At 60.5% G+C, this 21,556-nt stretch overlaps 1 protein-coding gene across 1 annotated transcript; it reads right to left on the minus strand.

The window, feature by feature from the left end:
- Window positions 1-227: 227 nt before the first annotated feature.
- Window positions 228-21,021, minus strand: LOC115916150 (uncharacterized aarF domain-containing protein kinase 5-like). Its single transcript, XM_030969843.1, is given in 9 exon segments — window positions 228-334; window positions 7,198-7,279; window positions 8,601-8,683; window positions 11,460-11,604; window positions 12,737-12,820; window positions 12,822-12,848; window positions 13,767-13,907; window positions 15,212-15,412; window positions 20,949-21,021. Coding segments are annotated over 8 exon segments (846 nt in total). The 5' UTR covers window positions 15,389-15,412; window positions 20,949-21,021.
- Window positions 21,022-21,556: the final 535 nt, after the last annotated feature.

The raw sequence follows: 21,556 nt of genomic DNA on the forward strand, positions 1-21,556 counted from the left end.
TTTTGGGTTATTTTCAGCATTTCCAGCCGGTTTTTGGGGTTATTTCAGCATTTCCAGCCGGTTTCTGGGACATTTTCAGCATTTCCAGCCGGTTTTGGGGTTATTTCAGCATTTCCAGCCGGTTTTTGGGGTTATTTCAGCATTTCCAGCCCGTTTTTGGGGTTATTTCAGCGGTTTTTTGGGGTAATTCCGTGGGGTTTTGGCGTTCCCAGGTGCGTGGCGCCCCCTCAGGCCCGGAGCAGGTGCTGCAGGTGCTCCCCCAGCGGCAGCGCCCCAGCAAGCTCCGCAGCGCGCAGCGCGGCCACTCGCCACCCGGAACCGGAGCCACTCCAGCCTGGGGGGGAGGGGACAGGTGGGGTCACCTGGGGACAGGTGGGGTCACCTGGGGGTCACACACACCTGGGGGGGACAGGTGGGGTCACCTGGGGGGGGACACACCTGGGGGGGGTCACCCCCCTGGGGGGGAGGGAGGTGGGGTCACCTGGGGACAGGTGGGGTCACCTGAGGTGTCTCACACACACCTGGGGGGACAGGTGGGGTCACCTGGGGGTCACACACCTGGGGGGGACAGGTGAGGTCACCTGGGGTCCACACACACCTGGGGGAGGAGAGGGACAGGTGGGGTCACTTGGGGGACAGGTGAGATCACCTGGGAGGACACACCTGGGGAGTGCGAGCACACCTGGGGGGGGGACAGGTGGGGTCACCTGGGGACAGGTGAGGTCACCTGGGGGTCACACACACCTGGGGGACGGGAAGGTGGGTCACCTGGGGAGGCACCTGGGGGGGGTCACACACACACACCTGGGGGAGGGAGATGGGGGTCACCTGGGGACAGGTGGGGTCACCCTGAGGGTCACACACACCTGGGGGGGGGAGGGTGGGGTCACCTGGGGTCACACACACCTGGGGGGAGGGACAGGTGGGGTCACCTGGGGGTCCACCCCCCCTCACGGGTCACACACACACCTGGGCGGGGGTCAGACACACACCTGACCCCTCCCCTCCCTTCTGCACCCCTTCTTCTCACTGAGCCTCCCCCACACCTGAGCCCCTCCCAGCTCCTTCCGCCCCTCCCCCACACCTGGCCCCCTTGTTCCCCTCCCCTTTGCCCCTCCCCCTCCCCTCCCCCCTCCCCTCCCCTCCCTCCCCCTCCCCTCCCCTCCCCCCCCCCCCTCCCCTGTGCCCCTCCTCCCCCCCCTACCCCTCCCTCCCCGCCCCTCCCCTCCCCCTCCCCTCCCCCTCCCCCCCCCCTCCCCTACCCCTCCCCCCCTGTCCCCTCCCCTACCCCTCCCCCTCCCCCTCCCCCTCGCCCCTCCCCTCCTCCCCTCCCCCTGTGCCCCTCCCCTCCCCTCCCCTCCCCCTCCCCTTGCCCCTCCCCTGGGCCCCTCCCCTCCCCCTTGCCCCTCCCCTGCCCTCCCCTCCCTGTGCCCCTCCCCTCCCTGACGCCAGCTCGAACTTGGCCTCCGCCCAGGTGCAGCCGCTGCGGGGACCCCCCGGGCCCCAAGGGCACTCCAGCCTGCGCCTGGGGGGGGAGGGCCCTCACCTGGGGCACCTGGGGCACCTGGGTACCCCACACCCCGGAGGTCACCTGGGCACACCTGGGCACACCTGGGCGCACCTGTTACACCACCTGGGCACACCTGTCACATATACAGACACACCTGGGCACACCTGTTACACACATATACACCACCTGGGCACACCTGGGCGCACCTGGGCACACATCACACATGACACACGCCACACCTGGGCACACCTGTTACACACAACACACCTGGGCGCACCTGTTACACACATATACAAACACAAAGACACACCTGAGCACACCTGGGCACACCTGGGCGCACGGCACACCTGGGCACACCTGGGCACACCTGGGCACACACACATGCAGACACACACCACACCTGGGCACACCTGTTACACACAGCGCACCTGGGCACACCTGTTACACATATACGGCACACCTGGGCACACCTGGGCACACCTGGGCACACATATACAGACACACCTGGGCACACCTGGGCACACCTGTTACACACAGACACACCTGGGCACACCTGGGCACACACACACAGTCACACCTGGGCACACCTGGGCACACCTGTTACATACACACACAGACACACCTGGGCACACCTGTCACATATACAGACACAAGGACACACCTGGGCACACCTGTTACATACATACAGACACACCTGGGCACACCTGGGCACATCTGTCACACACACACCAGCGGACACACCTGCACACCCGTCACATATCACGGCACACCTGGGCACCTGGGCCACCTGGGCACACCTGTCACACATATCATACACGCACACACCTGGGCCACCTGGCACACCTGTCACACACATACACACACACCACCTGGGCACACCTGTCACACACACACCTGTGTCACTTTCGAGGTGTCTCACCTGCGGGCCATGATGCGGTACCTGTCGCGGGTGCGCCCAGCGCCGTGCTGCGGGGGTGTTTGTGTTGTGGCGGCGCTGGGGCGGGGCAGCGCGCACCTGCATGTCTTGGGGAAGCCCCAGCCCCGCTACTCTGCATGTAGTCCTCCTCCCTCAGGTGCCCCTCAGGTGCGCCCAGCGGCCGCCGGCTCCAGGTGGGGCCCGTCCAGGTGAGCAGGCGGCCCAACCGCTCCTCAGCTAGCTTTCTCAGAAGAGCAGTAGTCTTGTACGGGGAAGGTAGGGCAGGTGAGCTCCAGGTGACCCTCAGGTGATCCTCAGGTAAGCCCAGGGGGTCTCAGGTGGTCTCAGGTGACCCTCAGGTGATCCTCAGGTAACCCCAGGTAACCCCAGGGGGTCTCAGGTGGCCCCCTCAGGTGATCCTCAGGTGACCCCAGGTAAGCTCAGGTGGTCTCAGGTGACCCCCAGGTGACCCCCAGGTGATCCTCAGGTAACCCCAGGTAACCCCAGGGGGTCTCAGGTGACCCCCAGGTGACCTCCAGGTGACCCCCAGGTGACCCCAAGGTAAGCCCAGGTAACCCCAGGGGGTCTCAGGTGGTCTCAGGTGACCCCCAGGTGACCCCCAGGTGACCCCAGGTGTGCCCAGCTGACCTCCAGGTAACCCTCAGGTGATCCCAGATAAGCTCAGGTACCCCCCAGGTACGTCCAGGTAATCTCCAGGTACCCCCAGGTGTGCCCAAGTGACCCCAGAACCTCCAGGTGCCCCCCAGGTGCCACCCAGGTGACCCCAGGTGTGCCCAGGTGTGCCCAGGTGATCCCAGATGCCCCCAGGTAACCCCAGGTGCCCCCAGAACCTCCAGGTGACCCCAGGTGACCCCAGGTGACCCTCCACAATTTTGGGGTCCCCTCACCCCAATCTGAGGTCCTATTTTTGGGGTCCCATTTTGGGGTCCCCCAGGGCTATTTTGGGGTCATTTCGGGGTTATTTGGTATCCATTTATGGGGTTATTTTGGGGTCCCATTTTGGGGTCCCTCAGGGCTATTTTGGGGTCCATTTTCGGGGTGTCCCTTACCCTGCACCCCGAGTTCCTGGGCCCTCTCCTCAGGGTTATTTTGGGGCTACTTTGGGATTTTTAGGGTGTTCTTTTGGGGTAATTTGGGGCCCATTTTTGGGGTCCCCCAGGGCTATTTTGGGGTCATTTCGGGGTTATTTGGTATCCATTTTTGGGTTTTTTTGGGGTCCCCCACCACATTTTTGGGGTTAATTAGGGGTCCCATTTTGGGGTCCCTCGGAGTAATTTTGGGATCCATTTTTGGGGTCCCTCAGGGCTATTTTGGGGTCATTTCGGGGTTATTTGGTATCCATTCTTTGGGTTATTTTGGGGTCCCCCACCTCATTTTTTGGGGTTATTTTGGGGTCCCTCAGGGATATTTTGGGGTCATTTCGGGGTTATTTAGTATCCATTTTTTGGGGTTATTTTGGGGTTCCTCAGAAATATTTTGGGGTCATTTCGGGGTTATTTGGTATCCATTTTTGGGTTATTTTGGGGTCCCATTTTGGGGTCCCCCAGGGCTATTTTGGGATCCATTTTTGGGGTGTCCCTTACCCTGCACCCCGAGTTCCTGGGCCCTCCCCCCTTGGCGATTTTGGGGTTATTTTGGGGCTATTTGCGGATTTTTTAGGGCCCAATTTTGGGGTGTCCCTTACCCTGCACCCCGAGTTCCTGGGCCCGGTCCCTCAGGGCGATTTTGGGGTTATTTTGGGGTTATTTTGGGGTTATTTTGAGGTAATTTGGGGTCCCATTTTGGGGGCTATCTTGGGGTCCATTTTCGGGGTGTCCCTTACCCTTCACCCCGAGTTCCTGGGCCCAGTCCCTCAGGGTGATTTTGGGGGTTATTTTGGGGTTATTTTTGGGATTTTTGGGGCCCATTTTGGGTGTCCCTTACCCTGCACCCCCCAGTTCCTGGGCCCGGTCCCTCATGCGCGGTCCAAAATCACGGATCTCGCTCTCAGAGCCCCAGCGCACCCCGGTCCGCCCTGCACCGGGGCCGGAGACATTTTGGGGTCCCCCTGGGCATTTTGGGGACCCCCTGGGCATTTTGGGGACCCCCTGGGCATTTTGGGGACCCCTCCCGGATTTGGGGATCCCTCTGGATTTGGAGACCCCACCAGATTTAGGGATTTTCTCCCTGGTTTTGGGATTTCTCCTCCAGTTTTGGGGTTCTCCTGCGATTTTGGGGTTCCCCCGGGATTTTGGGGTTCCCCCACTTGTAGGATTCCCACCCCCACTTTTGGGGTTCCACTTTCTGCATTTGGGACCCCCGATTTGGAGACCCCCGCCGAATTTGGGGATTTCTCCCCCAGATCTGAGGTCCCCCTGGGATTTTGGGGACCCCCCCCCCTCGGATTTGGGGATTTCCTCCCTGGTTTTAGGGTTTCCCACCCAGTTTTGGGGTTCCCCCCCATTTTCGAGGTCCCCCTGGGAGTTCTGGGGACCCCTCCAGATTTGGGAACCCCCCCGGTGTTTTGGGGTCCCCCTAAGGCAATTCTGGGCCAATTTTTTGTGGGGTTTTCTGCCCCTCCGGGTCAGTTTTGGGGTGCCCCCGGTGATTTTTGGGTCCCCCCAGTTTGAGGATTTTTTTGGGTTCTCCTGGTGATTTTGGGGCCAATTTTGGGCCAATTTTTGGCCAAATTTTGTGGGGTTTTTCTGCCCCCCCGGGTCAGTTTTTGGGGTGCCCCCCGGCGATTTTTGGGTCCCCCCAGTTTTAGGAATTTTTTTGGGCTCTCCTGGTGATTTTGGGGCCAATCTTCAGCCAATTTTGGGCCAATTTTTGTGGGGTTTTTCTGCTCCTCCCGGGTGATTTTTGGGGCGCCCCCGGTGATTTTTGGGTCCCCCCAGTTTGAGGATTTTTTTGGGTTCTCCTGGTGATTTTGGGGCCAATTTTTGGGCCAATTTTTGGCCAATTTTTGTGGGGTTTTCTGCCCCGGGGGGGTGATTTTTGGGCTCCCCAAGTGATTTTTGGTCCCCCAGTTTAAGGTTTTTTTTGGGTGTTCCTGGTGATTTTGGGGCCAATTTTTTGGTGGGTTTTTCTGCCCCTCCCGGGTCAGTTTTTTGTGGGTACCCCCGGCGATTTTTGGGTCCCCCCAGTTTTAGGATTTTTTTTTGGTTCTCCTGGTGATTTTGGGGCCAATTTTGGGCCAATTTTTGTGGGGTTTTTCTGCTCCTCCCGGGTGATTTTTGGGGCGCCCCCGGTGATTTTTCTGTCCCCCCAGTTTTAGGTTATTTTTGGCTTCTCCTGGTGATTTGGGGGCCAATTTTGGGCCAATTTTTGTGGGGTTTTTCTGCCTCTCCTGGGTCAGTTTTTGGGGCGCCCCCAGTGATTTTTGGGTCCCCCCAGTTTTAGGATTTTTTTGGGTTCTCCTGGTGATTTTGGGCCAATTTTTGTGGGGTTTTTCTGCACCCCCCGGGTCAGTTTTTGGGGCCCCCCCGGGTGATTTTTGGGGCCCCCCGGGTGATTTTTGGGGTGCCCCCGGGTCAGTTTTTGGGCGGCCGCCGGTGTGTTTTTTGGGGGCCCGCCCCCGGGTGATTTTGGGGTGCCCCGGGTCCGTTTTGGGGTGCCCCGGGGGTTTTGGGGCCCCCCGGTGATTTTGGGGCGCTCACCTCTCGCCGCCCCGGGGGGCTTCCTCCCGTGGTCCAGCAGCATTCCAGCTCAGCCCGCACCTCGGGGCCGCTGCGCCCAGAACTGGGGGGGTGTTTGGGGCACCCCGGGGTTTGGGGGACCCCCCACCCTCATTAGGGACCCCCCCCCTTTTTGGGGGACCCTCCCCTCTCATTTTTTGGGGGTTCCCCTCCTTGGTTTCCCCCCATTCCCTTTGGGGACCCCGGGATTTTAGGGACCCCCTTCTTTCACTTGAGTCCCCCAATTTTGGGGTCCCCCCCACCCTATTTTGGGAACCTCTCCCCTGATTTTGGGGGACCCTCCCCTCCCGTTTTTTGGGGTTCCCCTCCTTGGTTTCCCCCTATTCCCTTTGGGGACCGACCCCGGGTTTTTAGGTTTTTGATTTCCCCTTTTTTGGGGATCCTTTTGGGGATTCCCTTTTTTTTTGGGGATCCCCTTTTTTGGGGATCCCCTTTTTTGGGGATCCCCTTTTCTTCGGGATCCCCTTTTTTGGGCGACTCCCTCTGAATTTTTGGGACCCCCCCTCTTTTTGGGGACACTCCGCTCTCATTTTTTGGGCTCCCCGCCAATTTTGGGTTCCCCCCCATTTTGGGATTTTTTTTTTCCCTGCTTATGGAGGCTCCCCCACTTTTGGGGTCCCCCCATAATTTTGGGGTTCCCCAGTTTTGGAATTCCCCCTCCCCTTTTTCAGCATTTTCCCCCTCATTTTTTGGGGTCCCCCTCCAATTTTGGGGTCTCCTCCAATTTTAGGATTTCCACTGCCCGATTTTGGGGTCCCTCGTCAGTTTTGGGGTCCCCCCCTAATTTTGGGGTCCCCCTCCCAATTATGGGGTTCCCAATTTTTGGGGTCCGGCTCCAAATTTTGGGGTCCCCCCCCTCCCATTTTTGGGGTTCCCCTCCCCAATTTCGGGATCCCCCCGAATTTTGGGGTCCCTCCCAATTTTTAGGGTCCCCCCCCCAAAATTTTTTGAGCTCCTCCCCATTTTTGGGATTTTTTTCTCCCGGTTTTGGGATTTCCACCTCCACTTTTAGGGTTCCCCGTAATTTTGGGGTCCCAAATTTTGGGGTCCCCCCAATTTTGGGGTGCCGGTACCGTTGCCGGGGTGCGGGTCGGCATGGATGAAGCCGGTGTAGAAAATCTGCTCGGCAAAAACCTGGATCAGCTTCTCGGCGGTCTGGGGGCGATTTAGGGGATTTAGGAACCCCAAAAACCCCAAAATTCACCCCAAAAATCCCCTGGATCAGCTTCTCTGCCCTCTAGGGGGGATTTAGGGGATTTAGGAACCCCAAAAACCCCAAAATTCACCCCAAAAAAATCCCCTGGATCAGCTTCTCTGCGGTCTGAGGGGATTTAGGGGATTTAGGAACCCCAAAAACCCCAAAATTCACCCCAAAAATCCCCTGGATCAGCTTCTCTGCCCTCTAGGGGGGATTTAGGGGATTTAGGAACCCCAAAAACCCCAAAATTCACCCCAAAAAAATCCCCTGGATCAGCTTCTCTGCGGTCTGAGGGGATTTAGGAACCCCAAAAACCCCAAAATTCACCCCAAAAATCCCCTGGATCAGCTTCTCGGCGGTCTGGGGGGGATTTAGGGGATTTAGGAATCCCCCCAAAAAAACCCTAAACCCCCGCGGATGTCCCCAAACCCCCCGGATGTCCCCAAATCCCCTCGGTGTCCCCAACCCCCCCCGGATGTCCCCAAACCCCCCGGGTGTCCCCAATCCCCTCGGTGTCCCCAAATCCCCTCAGTGTCCCCAAATCTCCTCGGTGTCCCCAAATCCCCTCAGTGTCCCCAAATCCCCTCAGTGTCCCCAAACCCCCTCGGTGTCCCCAATCCCCTGGGTGTCCCCAAATCCCCTCAGTGTCCCCAAATCCCCTCAGTGTCCCCAAACCCCCCTCGGTGTCCCCAATCCCCGGGTGCCTAAATCCCCTCAGTGTCCCCAAATCCCTCAGTGTCCCCAAACCCCCTCGGTGTCCCCAATCCCCTGGGTGTCCCTAAATCCCCTCAGTGTCCCCAAACCCCCTCAGTGTCCCCAAACCCCCCGGATGTCCCCAAACCCCCTCAGTGTCCCCAAACCCCCCGGGTGTCCCCAAATCCCCTCGGTGTCCCCAAACCCCCTGGGTGTCCCCAAATCCCCTCAGTGTCCCCAAACCCCCTGGGTGTCCCCAAACCCCCTCAGTGTCCCCAAACCCCCTGGGTGTCCCCAAATCCCCTGGGTGTCCCCAAACCCCCCGGGTGTCCCCAAATCCCCTGGGTGTCCCTAAATCCCCTCAGTGTCCCCAAACCCCCGGGTGTCCCCAAATCCCCTCGGTGTCCCCAAACCCCCTGGGTGTCCCCAAACCCCCTGGGTGTCCCCAAATCCCCTGGGTGTCCCCAAACCCCCTGGGTGTCCCCAAATCCCCTGGGTGTCCCTAAATCCCCTCAGTGTCCCCAAACCCCCTCAGTGTCCCCAAACCCCCCGGGTGTCCCCAAACCCCCTCGGCCGGTCACTGACGTCTCTGAGCCCCAGCCCCAGGGCCCGGATGCCCTCGGTGTCCGTGATCTTGCAGCCCTCGCAGAAATCGGCCGTGAGAACGGCTGCGGCGGACGGACGGACGGACGGACGGACAGGGACAATGGGGACGGACGGACGGACGGACGGACGGACAGGGGGACAGGGACAATGGGGGACAGGACAATGGGACGGACGGACAGAGGACAGGGACAATGGGGACGGGGACAATAGGGGGGACGGACGGACAGGGGACGGACGGACCCGGACGGACGGCACAGGGACAATGGGGACGGACGGTTCAGGGGACGGGGGACAGGGAACAGGGTACAATAGGGACGACGGACGGACGGACGGACAGGGGGACAGGGACAATGGGGACAGGGACAATGGGGACAGACGGACAGACGGACAGGGACAATGGGGACAGGGACAATGGGGACGGACGGACGGACAGGGCCGGACGGACAGGGGGACAGGGACAGAGAGGACAGGGGGACGGGACAGGGGGACAGGGAAGAGTGGGGACAGAGGACAGACAGGGGGACAGACAGGGACAAGGGACACAGGGGACAGACAGGGGGACACAAGGGGACACCACAGTGGGACAGGCCGGGGGACACACAGGGACAGGGGACAGAGGGGGACAGACAGGGGACAATGGGGACAATGGGGACAGGGGGGACAAACAGGGACAGGGGACACAGGGGACAGAGGGGACAGACAGGGGGACAATGGGGACAATGGGGACACGGGGGGCAGAGGGGACAATGGGGACAGGGGTGGGGACAGGGACAAGGACGGGAGGACAGCAGGGACAGACAGGGGACAGCGATGGGGACACGGGGGACAGCGGGGACAATGGGGGACACACGGGGGACAGCAATGGGGACAGAGGGGACACAGAGGGGACAGCGGGGACAGATGGGGGACGGGGGAATGGGGATGGGGATACAGAGGGGACAGTGGGGACAGGGATGGGGATGGAAATAATGGGGATGGGGACACAGAGGGGACAGTGGGACAGGGATGGGGATGGAAATAATGGGGATGGGGACACAGAGGGGACAGGGGGACAGGGATGGGGACAGAGAGGACAAGGATGGGGACAGGGGACACAGAGGGGACAGTGGGGTCAATGAGGACAGAGGGGACAGTGGGGACAGGGAGGGGACAGCGGGACAGGGATGGGGACAGAGGGGACAATGGATGGGGACACAGAGGGACAGCGGGGACAGACAGGGGACGGGGAATGGGGATGGGGACAGGGGACAGTGGGGACAATGGGGACAGGGATGGGGACAAAGGGGGACACAGAGGGGACAGAGGGGACAGGGAGGGACAGAGGGGACACACAGGGGACAATGGGGACAGGGAGGGGACAGCGGGACAGGGATGGGGACAGGGGACATGGGCAGGATGGGACAGGGATGGGGACAGAGGGGACAATGGATGGGGACGGGGACACAGAGGGGACACACAGGGGACAGCGGGGACAGACAGGGGACGGGGGAATGGGGATGGGGACAGGGGACAGTGGGGACAATGGGGACAGGGATGGGGACGGGGACACAGAGGGGACACAGAGGGGACAATGGGGACAGGGAGGGGACAGCGGGACAGGGATGGGGACAGGGAGGGGACAGAGGGGACAATGGATGGGGACGGGGACACAGGGGGACACACAGGGACAATGGGGTCAGTGAGGACAGAGGGACGGTGACACACAGGGGACAGTGGGGACAGGCAGGGGACAAGGACAGGTGACACCGAGATGTCATTTCAGGTGACACCACCCGGCCCGCCCCGACTGCCACCCGCTGCCAGTGCCAGCTCCGCCTGGCCCCGGGCCCCACGTGGGTGCAGCGTGCCCAGGTGTGCCCAGGTGTGCCCAGGTGTGTGCCCAGGTGTGCCCCCAGGTGTGCCCCCAGGTGTGTGCCCAGGTGTGCCCAGGTGTGCCCAGGTGTGCCCAGGTGTGTGCCCAGGTGTGTGCCCAGGTGTGCCCAGGTGTGTGCACAGGTGTGCCCAGCTGTGTGCCCAGGTGTGCCCAGGTGTATCCCCAGGTGTGTCCCCAGGTGTGCCCAGGTGTGCGCCCAGGTGTGCCCAGGTGTGTACCCAGCTGTGCCCAGGTGTGCCCAGGTGTGTGCCCAGGTGTGTACCCAAGTGTGCCCAGGTGTGCCCAGGTGTGCCCAGGTGTGTGCACAGGTGTGCACAGGTGTGTGCACAGGTGTGTGCACAGGTGTGTGCCCAGGTGTGTGCACAGGTGTGCCCAGGTGTGTACCCAGGTGTGTGCCCAGGTGTATCCCCAGGTGTGCCCAGGTGTGTGCCCAGGTGTGCCCAGGTGTGTGCCCAGGTGTGACCCAGGTGTGTACCCAGGTGTGTGACCAGGTGTGCCCAGGTGTGTACCCAGGTGTGTGCACAGGTGTGCCCAGGTGTGTGCCCAGGTGTGCCCAGGTGTGTGCCCAAGTGTGTACCCAGGTGTGCCCAGGTGTGTCCCCAGGTGTGTCCCCAGGTGTGTCCCCAGGTGTGCCCAGGTGTGCCCAGGTGTGTGCACAGGTGTGCCCAGGTGTGTACCCAGGTGTGTGCACAGGTGTGCACAGGTGTGTGCCCGGGTGTGCCCAGCTGTGCCCACGCGTATGCCCGGGTGTGTGCCCAGGTGTGTGCACAGGTGTGTGCCCGGGTGTGCCCAGGTGTACCCAGCTGTACCCAGGTGTGTCTGTGGGTATCCCCAGGTGTGCCCAGGTGTGCCCAGGTGCCCCAGGTGTGCCCAGGTGTGTCTGTGGGTATTCCCAGGTGTGCCCAGGTGCCCCAGCTGTACCCAGGTGTGTCTGTGGGTATCCCCAGGTGTATCCCCAGGTGTGCCCAGCTGTCTCACCTTGCTGCAGTGCCCCCAGTGCACGCGTGGCACCGTCACCCCCCGCAGGTGCCCCAGGTCTCTCCCACAGCGCTCCGAGTTCCACGCCTCGTTCTCGAAATCCAGCTCCAGAGCCAGCGTGCCCTTCAGCTCCTGGGGACAGGTGACACAGGTGTGACAGGTGTGACAGAGCCAGCGTGCCCTTCAGCTCCTGGGGACAGGTGAGGGACAGGTGTGTGACACAGGTGTGACACAGGTGTGTGACACAGGTGTGACACAGGTGTGACACAGGTGTGACAGTGACAGAGCCAGCGTGCCCTTCAGCTCCTGGGGACAGGTGAGGGACAGGTGTGTGACACAGGTGTGTGACACAGGTGTGACACAGGTGTGACAGGTGTGTGACACAGGGGTGACAGAGCCAGTGTGCCCTTCAGCTCCTGGGGACAGGGGGACACAGGTGTGTGCACACAGGTGTGACACAGGTGTGACAGTGACAGGGCCAGCGTGCCCTTCAGCTGCTGGGGACAGGTAACACAGGTGTGACACAGGTGTGACACAGGTGTGACAGGTGTGACACAGGTGTGACAGGTGTGTGACAGGGCCAGCGTGCCCTTCAGCTCCTGTGCAGGTGAGGGACAGGTGTGACAGATGTGTGACACAGGTGTGACACAGGTGAGTGACAATGACTCCCCAGGAAGTGACAAGTGCATCCTCCTGCTGTACCCAAGGTGTGCCCAGGTGTGTTCAGGTGTGTCTGTGGATATCCCCAGGTGTGCCCAGGTGTGCCCAGGTGTATCCCAGGTGTATCCCAGGTGTATCCCAGGTGCCCCCAGGTGTATCCCAGGTGTATCCCAGGTGTATCCCAGGTGTGTCCATGTGCCCCCAGGTGTGCCCAGGTGTGCCCAGGTGTATCCCAGGTGTATCCCAGGTGTATCCCAGGTGTGCCCAGGTGTATCCCAGGTGTATCCCAGGTGTATCCCAGGTGTATCCCAGGTGTGCCCAGGTGTATCCCAGGTGTATCCCAGGTGTATCCCAGGTGTGCCCAGATGTGCCCAGGTGTATCCCAGGTGTATCCCAGGTGTGCCCAGGTGTATCCCAGGTCTATCCCAGGTGTGCCCAGGTGTATCCCAGGTGTGTCCATGTGCCCCCAGGTGCCCCCATGTGCCCCCAGGTGTGCCCAGGTGTGCCCAGGTGTATCCCAGGTGTGCCCAGGTGTGTCCATGTGCCCCCAGGTGCCCCCAGGTGTATCCAGGTGTGCCCAGGTGTGCCCAGGTGTGCCCCTCACCTGCAGCACCCAGCCCAGTGCGAAGTCGGGGTGCATGAACTCCACCAGGCGCAGCAGCTCCAGGGTGCCATGTCGCCCCTCGGCTTATCACCACGAGGTCCAGGTACTGCACCTGCCCGGGGGGCGGGGTCACGGGGCGGGGCCGGACACTGACCCCGCCCATCACCCAGGTGTGCCCAGGTGTGTCCCCAGCTGTCCCCAGGTGTGTCCCCAGGTCTATCCCAGGTGTGTCCCCAGGTGTCCCCCTGGTGTATCCCAGGTCTATCCCAGCTGTCCCCAGCTGTCCCCAGCTGTTCCCAGGTGTGCCCAGGTGTGTCCCCAGGTGTGTCCCCAGGTGTCCCCAGGTGTCCCCAGGTATCCCTAGGTGTCCCCCAGGTGTCCCCAGGTGTCCCCAAGGATGTCCCCAGGTGTGTCCATAGGTGTCCCCCCAGGTGTCCCCAAAGATGTCCCTAGTATCCCCCAGGTGTCCCCCAAGTGTCCCCAGGTGTGCCCGGCTGTCCCCAGGTGTGTCCCCAGGTGTCCCCAGGTCTATCCCAGGTGTGTCCCCAGGTGTCCCCAGGTGTCCCCAGGTGTGCCCAGGTGTGCCCAGCTGTCCCCAGGTGTGCCCAGGTGTGTCCCCAGGTGTGTCCCCAGCTGTCCCCAGGTGTGTCCCCAGGTCTATCCCAGGTGTGCCCAGGTGTGCCCAGGTGTGCCCAGGTGTGTCCCCAGGTCTATCCCAGGTGTGCCCAGGTGTGCCCAGGTGTGCCCAGCTGTCCCCAGCTGTCCCCAGGTCTATCCCAGGTGTCCCCAGGTGTGCCCAGCTGTCCCCAGGTGTCCCCAGGTGTGTCCCCAGGTCTATCCCAGCTGTCCCCAGCTGTCCCCAGGTGTCCCCAGGTCTATCCCAGGTCTATCCCAGGTGTGCCCAGGTGTCCCCAGCTGTCCCCAGCTGTCCCCAGGTCTATCCCAGGTCTATCCCAGGTGTGCCCAGGTGTGTCCCCAGGTGTCCCCAGGTGTGCCCAGGTGTGCCCAGGTGTCCCCAGGTGTGTCCCACCTTGACGGCCACGGGGGTCCCGTCGGGCAGCGTCGCTCGGTGCACCTGGGCCAGGCTGGCGGCCGCCACCGGCTCGTAGTCGAAGTCACGGAACATTCCGGAAGGCGTGGTCTGGAAATCCTCCAGGAACAGCTCGTCCACCTGGGACAGGTGAGGGACAGGTGAGTGATGGGACAGGTGAGGGACATAGGGGACAGGGATGGGGACATTGGGACAGGTGAGGGACAATGTGACAGGTGAGGGACAGGTGAGGGGACATTGAGACAGATCAGGGACAGGTGAGACACATGAGGGACATCAGGACAGGTGAGGGACAGGTGAGGGGACAGGTGAGGGACATGTGAGGGGACAGGTGAGGGGACACTGGGGACAGGTGAGGGACAGGTGAGGGGACACTGCGGACGCTCCTCCATCCCGCCGTGTCCCCAAGCCCCAAGGTCCTTCAGGGGGCGCACTGTCCCCGTGCCACCCGCCCTGTGTGTCCCCCCAGTGTCCCCAGCGTGTCCCCAACGCCCCCTCACTGTCCCCACAATGTCCCCAATGTCCCCAATGTCCCCCCAGTGTCCCCAATGCCCCCAATGTCCCCAATGTCCCCACTGTCCCCAATGTCCCCTGGGTGCCCCCAATGTCCCCAGTACCCCAATCCCCGCAGTGTCCCCCCAATGTCCCCAGTGTCCCCAATGCCCCCAATGTCCCCCAGTGTCCCCGGTGTCCCCAATGCCCCCATTGTCCCCAATCCCCCCAGTGTCCCCAATGTCCCCGATGTCCCCAATGCCCTGGGTGTCCCCGGTGTCCCCAATGTCCCCAGTGTCCCCAGGGATGTCCCCAATGTCCCCAGTGTCCCCAGTGTCCCCAGTGTCCCCAATGTCCCCAGTGTCCCCAGTGTCCCCAGTGTCCCCAGTGTCCCCGTGTCACCTCCCGGTGCCCGCGGGGGCTGGCGCTGTCCTCGAGCGGTCGCAGTGTCACCGTCACCTCGGGGGGCAGCAGGTGGTCGAAGGCGCACAGCCCCCAATGTCCCCAATGTCCCCCGTGTCCCCAGTGTCCCCAGGGATGTCCCCAATGTCCCCAATGTCCCCAATGCCCCCAATGTCCCCCAGTGTCCCCAATGTCCCCACTGCCCCCAATGTCCCCAGTGTCCCCAATGTCCCCAATGTCCCCACTGCCCCCAATGTCCCCCAGTGTCCCCAATGTCCCCAATGCCCCCAATGTCCCCAGTGTCCCCGGTGCCCCCAATGTCCCCAATGTCCCCTGGGTGCCCCCAATGTCCCCAATGTCCCCTGGGTGTCCCCAATGTCCCCAGTACCCCAATCCCCGCAGTGTCCCCCCAATGTCCCCAGTGTCCCCAATGTCCCCTGGGTGTCCCCAATGTCCCCAATGTCCCCAATGTCCCCTGGGTGTCCCCAATGTCCCCAATCCCCTGGGTGTCCCCGGTGTCCCCGTGTCACCTCCCGGTGCCCGCGGGGGCTGGCGCTGTCCTCCAGGGGTCGCAGTGTCACCGTCACCTCGGGGGGCAGCAGGTGGTCGAAGGCGCACAGCCCCTGGCCCAGCTTCACGTAGAGGCCGCCATTGGAGAGCGCCCCCTGCAGGAGGCGCTGCCCTGCGCGGCGGTGGCACAGCGACATGGCCGACAGGTACGCGGGGCTGTCCTACAGGTGTGACACAGGTGTGTGACACAGGTGTGTGTGTGTGACACAGGTGTGTGACACGGGTGTGTGTGTGTGACACAGGTGTGTGTGTGTGACACAGGTGTGTGTGTGTGACACACACAGCGACATGGCCGACAGGTACGCGGGGCTGTCCTACAGGTGTGACACAGGTGTGTGTGTGACAGGTGTGTGTGTGACACAGGTGTGTGACAGGTGTGTGACACACACAGCGACATGGCCGACAGGTACGCGGGGCTGTCCTACAGGTGTGACACAGGTGTGACACAGGTGTGTGTGTGACAGGTGTGTGTGTGACACAGGTGTGTGACAGGTGTGTGACACACACAGCGACATGGCCGACAGGTACGCGGGGCTGTCCTACAGGTGTGACAGGTGTGACAGGTGTGACAGGTGTGTGTGTGTGTGACACAGGTGTGTGACAGGTGTGACAGGTGTGACAGATGTGTGACACACACAGCGACATGGCCGACAGGTACGGGGCTGTCCTACAGGTGTGACACAGGTGTGTGACAGGTGTGTGACACAGGTGTGTGTGTGACACAGGTGTGTGTGTGTGACACACACAGCGAATTACGGCCAGGTACGCGGGGCTGTCCTGCAGGTGTGTGACAGGTGTGTGACAGGTGTGTGTGTGTGTGACACAGGTGTGTGTGTGTGTGTGACACACACAGCGACATGGCCGACAGGTACGCGGGGCTGTCCTACAGGTGTGACACAGGTGTGTGTGTGTGTGACACAGGTGTGTGTGTGTGTGACACAGGTGTGTGACAGGTGTGTGACAGGTGTGTGTGTGACACAGGTGTGTGTGTGTGACACACACAGCGACATGGCCGACAGGTACGCGGGGCTGTCCTACAGGTGTGTGACACAGGTGTGTGACAGGTAATAGAGGTGTGTGTGTGACAGGTGTGTGTGTGTGACACAGGTGTGTGACAGGTGTGTGACACACACAGCGCATGGCTTCGACAGTGGACGCTGGGCTGTCCTACAGGTGTGACACAGGTGTGACAGGTGTGTGTGTGTGTGTGACACAGGTGTGTGACAGGTAATACAGGTGTGTGTGTGACAGGTGTGTGTGTGTGTGACACAGGTGTGTGTGTGTGACACACACACGACATGGCCGACAGGTACGCGGGGCTGTCCTACAGGTGTGACACAGGTGTGTGACAGGTGTGTGACACAGGTGTGTGTGTGTGTCACACACACAGCGACATGGCCGACAGGTACGCGGGGCTGTCCTACAGGTGTGTGACACAGGTGTGTGACAGGTAATACAGGTGTGTGTGTGACAGGTGTGTGTGTGTGACACAGGTGTGTGTGTGTGACACAGGTGTGTGTGTGTGACACACACACAGCGACATGGCCGACAGGTACACGGGGCTGTCCTACAGGTGTGACACAGGTGTGTGTGTGTGTGACACAGGTGTGTGTGTGACACAGGTGTGTGTGTGTGTGACACACACAGCGACATGGCCGACAGGTACGCGGGGCTGTCCTACAGGTGTGACACAGGTGTGTGACAGGTGTGACACAGGTGTGTGTGTGACACAGGTGTGTGTGTGTGACACACACACAGCGACATGGCCGACAGGTACGCGGGGCTGTCCTACAGGTGTGACACAGGTGTGTGACAGGTAATAGAGGTGTGTGTGTGACAGGTGTGTGTGTGTGACACAGGTGTGTGTGTGTGACACACACAGCGACATGGCCGACAGGTACGCGGGGCTGTCCTACAGGTGTGACACAGGTGTGACACAGGTGTGTGTGTACAGGTGTGTGTGTGTACACAGGTGTGTGACAGGTGTGTGACACACACAGCGACATGGCCGACAGGTACGCGGGGCTGTCCTACAGGTGTGACACAGGTGTGACACAGGTGTGTGTGTGACAGGTGTGTGTGTGACACAGGTGTGTGACAGGTGTGTGACACACACAGCGACATGGCCGACAGGTACGCGGGGCTGTCCTACAGGTGTGACAGGTGTGACAGGTGTGTGTGTGTGTGACACAGGTGTGTGACAGGTGTGACAGGTGTGACAGATGTGTGACACACACAGCGACATGGCCGACAGGTACGCGGGGCTGTCCTACAGGTGTGACACAGGTGTGTGACAGGTGTGTGACACAGGTGTGTGTGTGACACAGGTGTGTGTGTGTGACACACACAGCGACATGGCCGACAGGTACGCGGGGCTGTCCTGCAGGTGTGTGACAGGTGTGTGACAGGTGTGTGTGTGTGTGACACAGGTGTGTGTGTGTGTGTGACACACACAGCGACATGGCCGACAGGTACGCGGGGCTGTCCTACAGGTGTGACACAGGTGTGTGTGTGTGTGACACAGGTGTGTGTGTGTGTGACACAGGTGTGTGACAGGTGTGTGACAGGTGTGTGTGTGACACAGGTGTGTGTGTGTGACACACACAGCGACATGGCCGACAGGTGCACGCGGGCTGTCCTACAGGTGTGTGACACAGGTGTGTGACAGGTAATAGAGGTGTGTGTGTGACAGGTGTGTGTGTGTGACACAGGTGTGTGACAGGTGTGTGACACACACAGCGACATGGCCGACAGGTACGCGGGGCTGTCCTACAGGTGTGACACAGGTGTGACAGGTGTGTGTGTGTGTGACACAGGTGTGTGACAGGTAATACAGGTGTGTGTGTGACAGGTGTGTGTGTGTGACACAGGTGTGTGTGTGTGACACACACAGCGACATGGCCGACAGGTACACGGGGCTGTCCTACAGGTGTGACACAGGTGTGTGTGTGTGTGACACAGGTGTGTGTGTGTGACACGGGTGTGTGTGTGTGACACACACAGCGACATGGCCGACAGGTACGCGGGGCTGTTCCTACAGGTGTGACACAGGTGTGTGACAGGTGTGTGACACAGGTGTGTGTGAGACAGGTGTGTGTGTGTGACACACACACAGCGACATGGCCGACAGGTACGCGGGGCTGTCCTACAGGTGTGACAGGTGTGACAGGTGTGACAGGTGTGTGTGTGTGTGTGACACAGGTGTGTGACAGGTGTGACAGGTGTGACAGATGTGTGACACACACAGCGACATGGCCGACAGGTACGCGGGGCTGTCCTACAGGTGTGACACAGGTGTGTGACAGGTGTGTGACACAGGTGTGTGTGTGACACAGGTGTGTGTGTGTGACACACACCAGCGACATGGCCGGCAGGTACGCGGGGCTGTCCTACAGGTGTGACACAGGTGTGTGTGTGTGTGACACAGGTGTGTGTGTGTGTGACACAGGTGTGTGACAGGTGTGTGACAGGTGTGTGTGTGACACAGGTGTGTGTGTGTGACACACACAGCGACATGGTCGCAGGTACGCGGGGCTGTCCTACAGGTGTGTGACACAGGTGTGTGACAGGTAATAGAGGTGTGTGTGTGACAGGTGTGTGTGTGTGCGACACAGGTGTGTGACAGGTGTGTGACACACACAGCGTATTACGGTCGACAGGTACGCGGGCGGGCTCCTACAGGTGTGACACAGGTGTGACAGGTGTGTGTGTGTGTGACACAGGTGTGTGACAGGTAATACAGGTGTGTGTGTGACAGGTGTGTGTGTGTGACACAGGTGTGTGTGTGTGACACACACAGCGACATGGCCGACAGGTACGCGGGGCTGTCCTACAGGTGTGACACAGGTGTGTGACAGGTGTGTGACACAGGTGTGTGTGTGTGTGTACACACACACAGCAATTATGGCCGACAGGTACGCTGGGGCTGTCCTACAGGTGTGTGGACACAGGTGTGTGACAGGTAATACAGGTGTGTGTGTGACAGGTGTGTGTGTGTGACACAGGTGTGTGTGTGTGTACACAGGTGTGTGTGTGTGACACACACACAGACATTATGGACGACAGGTACACGGGCTGTCCTACAGGTGTGACACAGGTGTGTGTGTGTGTGACACAGGTGTGTGTGTGACACAGGTGTGTGTGTGTGTGACACACACAGCGACATGGCCATTGGTCGGTGGGCGGGGCTGTCCTACAGGTGTGACACAGGTGTGTGACAGGTGTGTGACACAGGTGTGTGTGTGACACAGGTGTGTGTGTGTACACACACACAGCGACTCTATGGCCACAGGTGCACGCGGGGCTGTCCTACAGGTGTGACACAGGTGTGTGACAGGTAATAGAGGTGTGTGTGTGACAGGTGTGTGTGTGTGACACAGGTGTGTGTGTGTGACACACACAGCGACATGGTTACGACAGGTAATGCGGGGCTGTCCTACAGGTGTGACACAGGTGTGACACAGGTGTGTGTGTGACAGGTGTGTGTGTGACACAGGTGTGTGACAGGTGTGTGACACACACAGCGACATGGCCGACAGGTACGCGGGGCTGTCCTACAGGTGTGACACAGGTGTGTGTGTGTGTGTGTGACACAGGTGTGTGTGTGACACAGGTGTGTGTGTGTGACACACACAGCGACATGGCCGACAGGTACGCGGGGCTGTCCTACAGGTGTGACACAGGTGTGTGTGTGTGTGTGACACAGGTGTGTGTGTGACAGGTGTGTGTGTGTGTGACACACACAGCAACATGGCCGACAGGTACGCGGGGCTGTCCTACAGGTGTGACAGGTGTGACACAGGTGTGTGTGTGTGACACAGGTGTGTGACACAGGTGTGTGTGTGTGTGTGACACACATAGCGACATGGCCGACAGGTACGCGGGGCTGTCCTACAGGTGTGACACAGGTGTGACACAGGTGTGTGTGTGACAGGTGTGTGTGTGACAGGTGTGTGACACAGGTGTGTGTGTGACACAGGTGTGTGACAGGTGTGTGTGTGACACAGGTGTGTGACAGGTGTGTGTGTGTGTGTGACACACACAGCGACATGGCTGACAGGTACGCGGGGCTGTCCTGCAGGTGTGTGACAGGTGTGACAGGTGTGACACAGGTGTGTGACAGGTGTGAGAGGTGTGACACAGGTGTGACTGACACAGGTGTGACACAGGTGTGACACAAGGGTAATGGGTGTGGCACAGGTGTGAGCCCCCCCAAATTTCCCCCGAATCCCCCCCAGACCCTCCAGGACCCCCCAAAATCCCCCAAATTCCCCAAAATGTCCCCAAATACCTCCCAGGACCCACCCCAAATCCCCCCCAAAATCCCCCCAAATTCCCTCAAATCCCCCCCGAGTCTCCCCCAAATCCCCCCAAATCTGCCCCAGGACCCCCAAATCCCCCCCAAATCCCCCCAAATCCCTCCAGGACCCCCCCAAATTCCCCCAAATTCCCTCAAAAGTCCCCAAATACATCCCAGGACCCCCAAAATCCCCTCTAGGACCCCTCAAATCTCCCCAGAACCCCCAAATCCCCCCAGGACCCCCAAATCCCCCCCCAAATTCCCCCAAATGTCCCCAAATCCCCCCAGGACCTCCCCCAAATCCCCCCAGGACCCCCAAATCCCCCAGGACCCCCAAATACCCCCCAAATTCCCCCAAATCCCCCCCAAATCCCCCCAGGACCCCCCGGTTTCCCCACCTGGTCGAGCCCCCTCAGCTCCACCTTCGTTGTCCACCAATAATCGAGGGAGATGTGGAGCCCCACGGAGAGGGACCTGGGGGGCACGGGGGCTCAGGGGGACCCCAAAAAACCCCAAAATCCCCCAAAAAACCCCAAAACCCTCTGAACCCCTAAAACCTCCTGGGACCCCAAAAAACCCCAAAATCCCCCCAAAAACACCCCAAAAACCCCCCCAAAAAAACCCAAAACCCTCTGAACCCCTAAAACCTCCTGGGACCCCAAAAAACCCCAAAATCCCCCCAAAAACCCCAAAATCCCCCCCAAAATCCCCCCAAAAACACCCCAGATCCCCCCCCAAAAAAAACCCCAAAACCCTCTGAACCCCTAAAACTGCCTGAGACCCCAAAAAACCCCAAAATCCCAACAAATTCCCCCAAATCTGGGGAGCCCCACGGAGAGGGACCTGGGGGGAAATGGGGGGGTCAGGGGGACCCCAAAATCCACCTGGGATCACCCAAAAAATCCCCCAAAAACCCCAAACCCCCCTGAACCCCCACAACCTCCTGGGACCCCAAAATTCCCCCAAAAACCCCCAAATCTGGGGGGACCCCCACGGAGAGGGACCT

The sequence above is a fragment of the Camarhynchus parvulus genome, unplaced genomic scaffold, assembly GCF_901933205.1.
Source record: "Camarhynchus parvulus unplaced genomic scaffold, STF_HiC, whole genome shotgun sequence".
NCBI lineage: Eukaryota > Metazoa > Chordata > Aves > Passeriformes > Thraupidae > Camarhynchus > Camarhynchus parvulus.